The sequence below is a fragment of the Meleagris gallopavo genome, chromosome 30 (assembly GCF_000146605.3).
Source record: "Meleagris gallopavo isolate NT-WF06-2002-E0010 breed Aviagen turkey brand Nicholas breeding stock chromosome 30, Turkey_5.1, whole genome shotgun sequence".
NCBI classification, from domain to species: domain Eukaryota; kingdom Metazoa; phylum Chordata; class Aves; order Galliformes; family Phasianidae; genus Meleagris; species Meleagris gallopavo.
Genome location: NC_015040.2, coordinates 1,810,987 through 1,817,410, shown reverse-complemented (window position 1 = coordinate 1,817,410; position 6,424 = coordinate 1,810,987). Strand labels below are relative to the sequence as shown.

General features: G+C 48.1%; 1 protein-coding gene across 1 annotated transcript; it reads right to left on the bottom strand.

Annotated features, from left to right (window-relative positions):
- Positions 1-4,077, bottom strand: LOC100545141 (acidic leucine-rich nuclear phosphoprotein 32 family member B). The gene is made up of 6 exons (XM_010724872.3): positions 3,898-4,077; positions 3,341-3,463; positions 2,055-2,253; positions 1,629-1,750; positions 1,169-1,223; positions 1-349 (listed from the first exon to the last, which is right to left on the bottom strand). Exons 1-6 carry the CDS (start codon positions 3,955-3,957, stop codon positions 261-263), a joined length of 648 nt encoding a protein of 215 aa, XP_010723174.1. The 5' UTR covers positions 3,958-4,077; the 3' UTR covers positions 1-260.
- Between the last annotated feature and the right edge of the window lie 2,347 nt (positions 4,078-6,424).

Sequence of the window (6,424 nt, the reverse complement as noted above, 5' to 3'; positions counted from 1 at the left end):
TTTTTTTGCAAACTGCTGCACAAACCACAGAACGGAGAAAGCCTTTGGTCATGAGATTCTTGTGAGAAAAGAGAGCCTTGTATGGAAGATTCCCCTGAATGCCTACAGTATTCTACATCTTAAAAAAATATATTGTGGACGCTGCAGCCATACAAAGGGGAGGAGGAGTGGGAGATGGGGATTTACAGTCTCACATAGACACAACGGGGAGGTTAAGACAAGCACAGTCATAGTCTGTAAAACTGATTGGCTCGCTGGGATCAGTCATCCTCATCATCCTCTTCGTCTTCTGGGTCTTCCTCTCCTTCATCCTCTAGATTTCGTTTTCTCTTCTCCCCCCGTGGAAGGTCTGCAAACAGAGGTGAAGCATGAAGTTCTGTTCAGTCCTGAGGAACAGCACTTGAACTGCAGCTACAAGCCTCAGCAGCCACAGCTTGCCAGTGAGCAAGCACAGACTAGACTCTCACCATGATGTATGAGATCCACCCAGCTCAGTTTCTCATGCTACCCAAAAACCATGGACTCGTAAGCAGCAGTAACAATTTTTAAGGCCTCCAAGCATCCTACGTTTCATCAAGTGCTCCAAAGCAGGCTTTTTGTTGAGCACTCCCAAAAGCTTAACTATACAATTCAGTCATTTCTGACCAAACTCAAGAAAGGAAATTTCAAGTCATGCCAGCCACTACAGTCTGTCAGTGTGTTTGGGTGTTTATAATCAGAGGAGTCTGGACTCAAGTCAAGCTCAGGTCTATACCCCTCTCTAGAGCTGACAGGAGAGTGGAGCTCCTCTCACAGAGACTGCTAACAAGAGAGTCTATGACAGAAGCCCCTGTCTGGCAAGAACCATCAGTTCAAGCTACTTACGATAGGTTCACTAGGCAATTTACCCCTAATATTTGGTAGATCTACCCAGCTTGATAGGTATTAACAGGCACTGAAACTTATTTCCCCATCACTAACACCTAACTCTCAGGTTTTAACCGCTATTTTATAGTTAGCTCAGACATAAGCAACAGCTTAACAGTGCCTCCAAGGAGGTACATTGCACCTATCATGGAAAAGCTGAAGGCAACAAGGCACAGAAGCTGGGGAAGCTCTAAGAATAGAGACATGCAAAGACTGTCAAGACAGCTTTGCAAGGCACATAGTTTATTAGAATTCAACTTACCATCATCAGCTTCATCATCTTCCTCATCCTCACCATCTTCCTCCTCATCTTCCTCCTAGAATCAAAAGAAGGCACCATGTTACACAAACCACAATGCTTTTCCTTCACCTCTGTTCCTGCCTTACTTAGGTGCCAGGCACAAGCTGAGCATGGAGAAGCTCCTCTTTCTTTAACAGCATTTGTTAAGAGCATTTACGTATATTATGCTTTACGGCTTTATGGCTTAACAACTGATACAGAAATATCAGTCCAAGCAGAAAACTACTGAACCAGAAAACTCTGATGGACTAAGAAGATCCTGGATGGGAAAAGCCAAAGCCCAGGGTAGGACCCCTTGAATCTGCCCACAAAGAGGCACTTATGACATCTGGTCTGATGGGTCACAAGTTTAACATACAAACACACTGTTAAGCAAGCCAAAATGCTGCTGAAGACATATAGTAATGACAGAAAGCCTCACCTCATCATCTACTCCATCCTCCTCCTCTTCACCTTCCAGATCATCATCTTCATCGTCTTCTTCATCAATGACTTCTTCATCCAAGTCATCTTCCTCATCATCATCCTCCTCTTCCTCACCTTCTATCAAAGGCAAAAATGTTATGGTTTCCCAATACCTGCTAATCCCAGATAGTATGCCCGCAACCCCTAGAGCAGAAGTAATAGGAAGGACCTCACACCAAACAAGCACACACAAGGAGTACCAGCAGCAAGCCCTGTCAGCTTGCAGCAAGCCTCACTTCTCTGCAGCCCAGCAAAGAAAGGAATGAGCAGGGCTGTCCAAAAGGCCCCTACTTCAGTGGCAAGTGATAACCATTTATATAGCAACAGAATCATAGAGAATGGGAAAATGGGCTGTTCCCACGAAAAAGGAGAAAATCCTTACCTTCTCCATTCTCATATTCATCTTCCAGGCCATCCCCATCTGCCTCAGGGTCTGAGTCTGGAGCTTCCTGCTCATCAGCATCAAATCCATCTAGGTATGTGAGCTGGGGCAGAAGGGTGAACACACTCTCCCGGTAGTTGATGAGCATTGTCACCTCGCAGTTGAAGAGGTCCAGACTATGCAGGTTTGGCAACTTTTTCTGCAAAGATTAAGTCAGCAGATCATTCACAAGTCAACACTTTAATAGAAGATCAAGCAGCCATTAGAATACAGATGGTTTGCTTACTACCCGTATCTAATACCAAAAAGGATATTTGCATGCATTATTTTCACCATATGCTCTTCATGTGGAGATAAGTTGCTGTTCCTAAGTGTAGGACAACACTTATGCTGATGACTCCTTTTCAGCTCCTGTCCTACAGCTTCCTCTCCTTGGACCCATATGGGAATCTTAGGCCATCTTAGATGATGGAGTGGGTAACAAACACTGTGCCCAGCTCCCACACAGCAGGAGGAATTGCAAAATCAGGCTCACAGTGCCCAGAAGCATCAGGCAAAATGCCCAAGAGCACAACACAGGCAGCTCAGTGCTTGCAAACTGTCCCTGATGTGCTTTTCAGCACAGCCACAGCAGCTCCTCCACTCAGGCTACCACACTGTGCATCCAGCTAAGCAAAGGAGAACAGTTTCCAGCTCTTTCTGGAGAGGATGGAGGGACCAAAGGTAACAGCTACTGAGGCCAACTCCCTAGATCAGGCTTTCCACAGCTACAAAGTCTAGATGACAAGGCAAAAGCCTTCCTTAGGGCACTTTAGCTGCACCAGCAATGGTGCTGCTGCATCCGTAACAGGAACCTCCTGCAACCTAAGTTGTGACAGCACCCATGGTGCAAGGATCACGGTGCAGCATCAGTGTCTTTGGATTGATGCAATGGAAGCCCTCACTGGTGTCCAAGCAACTCATCTCCATGACACCCCAGGTGCCACCTACCTCAAACTGCATCCGACCCATTAACGGTCCTTTCTCAGATGGACACTGAGCACTGCATCCACAGTTTTACTCATCCAGCCCAAATTTCATGCTTCCTTTTAGCAACTGGCTGCTGGTTTTCCAGACAGTGGAGCCATTAACTATTAGCCCAGCCTCAAATTGGACCCACTCATCTGTTCCCATCAGAACCACGAAGTGCTGTTGGAACAGTTACCAAGATGTTGGACTTCTGCTGCACAGACATGGTCCCCAAAGGAATTATCATCCCTTAGATCCCAGCACTGCCTTTCACTCACCAAGGGTTCCAGGGTATTGATGTCTTTGATCTTGTTGCCACTTAGATTCAAGTGTGTCAGGTTAGGAGTTCTCTCTGCTAGAACTTCAAGGCCACCAGAAATCCGGTTATCACTCAGCTCCAGCTGTCAGAAGGAAACATCATATGGTCACAAAGTGTTTCAGCTTTTCACAAAGAGAATACAGTTCCCTGACAACTAGACCGTAGCAGAACCCTGTTCATTAGAGAGGCAGCTCCAGTTTTCACCGAGATCCCATTTCCAAGTTAAATATAGCACCACTCCCAGCCACTTCAGTACTGCAGGTCTGAGGGAGTAGCTATCCTGACTACAAACACTAAAACCTAAAATACAAGCCTGAAATTTACAACAGGAAGAACACAAAGGGATGCTTAAAATGCAAGCTCAAGAATATCTTCTTACACCAGAAAATAACCTCTTAATTGCTCAGCTTACAGATTGAGAATCCAAGTGTCTTATCTCCAGCTAATGCACAGCTCTGACCAGACACAGATCAGCCTGCCTGTCTCAGAGCAAGGACTGCCAGAGATGGGACTCACCTTTCGGAGCTTGTTAAGTTTGGGGAGATTGGAGATGGACAGCAGGTTGACGTTGATCATGCTGAGGAACTCCAGGTTCTCAAAATCTGAAGAGAGCCCAACGATCTTCCCATCATCCGAACGGCAGTTATCAAGAACCAGCTCTTTCACCTGCCAACAGAGACACTCAGGAGCTGTCACTGCACATCCAGCTGAGCCTCACCTCAAATCCATCAAGCTGACTGTAGGCTCAGTGAAGTTTCACAGCAGCAGGCACACCTAAAGGTCTCCCTGCGCTCACCCTAGGGGACATGCAAGATCTTAAAGGCGAACCACTTCTGAGAGAGCACAAGTTACTGCAGTGAGGATTTCAACCTTTAAATACAAGCTGTACAACTTTGTACCACCATACCTCTGACTCCAGCCAAGGCCTGCCAGAAGCCTTTCTTCACTAGGAAACCTTCAGAGGTCGAACCATAAGGTTGCATCAAAGCATTTCACACAAAGCTTCAAAAAGCTTCAAGAGCCACAACCCAGGCTGAGCTAACAAAATACCAAACTAGGTCACCAGGTTCTGTCCCCTTTGGTCCTCCCCACAACACTAGGCCTGCCTTGGGCACTGGAAAGCCTGCCCCAAACAACCACTGAAGGCACATTCCCACTGAGAGTCTCCACATGGACTCAATGATCCTGATAGGTTCTTCCCAAATCAGGATATCTTATGGAGCAAACCCCTCACACCCCGTAGCCTCCAAGCTCTTCATACACTGATGGCATCCAATATCTTGTCAAGCATAGACTAATGCACAGCAGTAATCTTTACCTGTTCTTTATATATAAAGATATAACACCCCTCCCCCCCACAAATAATAAGACCACAGAACTGCACCCTGTAAGCACTCAAAGGGCAGACACACATACCTGCAAATCCCCCCCCTCTAAAGTACAGCTCCAGTTCTTGTGGGCCATTCCCAAAATTTGCTTTTACCCCATACATTCTTCCCCACAAGATGCAAAAATGAGTCTTGGCCAGAAAGCTTGTGTTGCTCTCCAAATTCCTCCTTTGCAGATCTCTAATTTTACCTCCTGCTCAGATCAGCCAACTCTTAGGAAGTCATACGAACTTCACTTTGTCCTGTTATAAGGGCGCTTTCTTCCAGGGCTGCCCTGCCAACTTCACAGCAGCCCCCCAGGTCAAAATGAGTTAACACAAACTCCAGAGGTGGCTGTGCTGGTCAGGGCTCTGAGCAAACGAGCTCAACCAAGAGAGTTTTGCAGTTGAACTCATTTTGCTCCTCAAACAAAACTCTGATTAAACTGAGACTCAGTGTCCAAGCATAAAGGCGGCCAAAGCCAGCATTTTTCTGCAGTCGCTTGGTTCACTCTCACCACAGAAGTGAGAGTGAACATTACTGGGTTAAGAACCAACCTAGCTGAGGAGAGACCTGCTTAACTTGGAGCAGAGCCTTGCCCTGGCCAGCAGAACAAACGCTGCAGCTGGCAGTGCAAAAGCAGAACAGGACTGAGCAGCCAGGACTGCTCCTTCCAGCAGCAGTACTGGCTCGTACCAGCCTCGGCTGCAGGGCACACATGCTCTGAGCCTGCTCTTTTCCCCAGCATGCCACACACTCAAATTCCTGGTGTCAAACAAGAGGAAACCTGCAGCTTGCAGCCTCGAAGGGACACTTCTGTTCCTCACACTGTTCTCGTTCAGCAAGTTCCTTCACCATCCAGAATGGCTTTAACTTCAACCACAAGCTCCATTTATGGAGCGTTTTCCTTGTGATCCCAGCTCGATTTTAAGCAACCCAGGGCAACGTGCTGCAGAGACGCAGCGATCTGTCCTGGGAGCTGGATGACAGTCACAGCTATCTTGCCATGAGGAAGCCAGCAGGGTGGCACAGCCGGCCTCAGATAAGGACAGGCCTCTGCTGAAGCACTGCACACAGCAATGATGAGCTGCTCCAGAAGCTGAGGCTTAAAGGACAACGCAAATGGTTTGGAAAGGGTGCAAAAGTCCCAGCCTCGAGCTCTGGCTGACCGCTGTGTGCAGTGTGATCTAAACACTATAGCAGCAAGGCAGTTTAACTGGCCCCACCAGCTGAGCAGACAGCATTCCTCAGCACAGCAAAAGACGTACAAGCCACAGGCAGGCACTGGGAAGGAGAAAGTTCAGCCAAAGAGGCACTGGAGAAGGAAACTGAGCAGCAAAGTGATTTAGGACAGCTCAGCTATCGCCTCGCTCCTTTTTTTAGGCTGGGTAGGTCTATCACAGCACCCTCCTCCTGCCAACGTGGGCTCTTCATGTCCGTGCTTCAGCACTGAGCTTCCCCTCCTCCAAGAGGGGAGAAACCCCACTCACAGGCGTAGGCCCAAGCATGGGAATTTCCACCTTCGATACCAACAGCCCCGCTTTCTCCTCTCGCAGCGAGCCCACGCAGCCCTGCCTGCCTCCGCGAAGGAGAGGCCGGGCTGTGAATCACCACCGGCAGCGGGGAAACTACAACCCGTGCTGCTGCCATCGCCGGCCACGCTGCGAGCTCGGCTC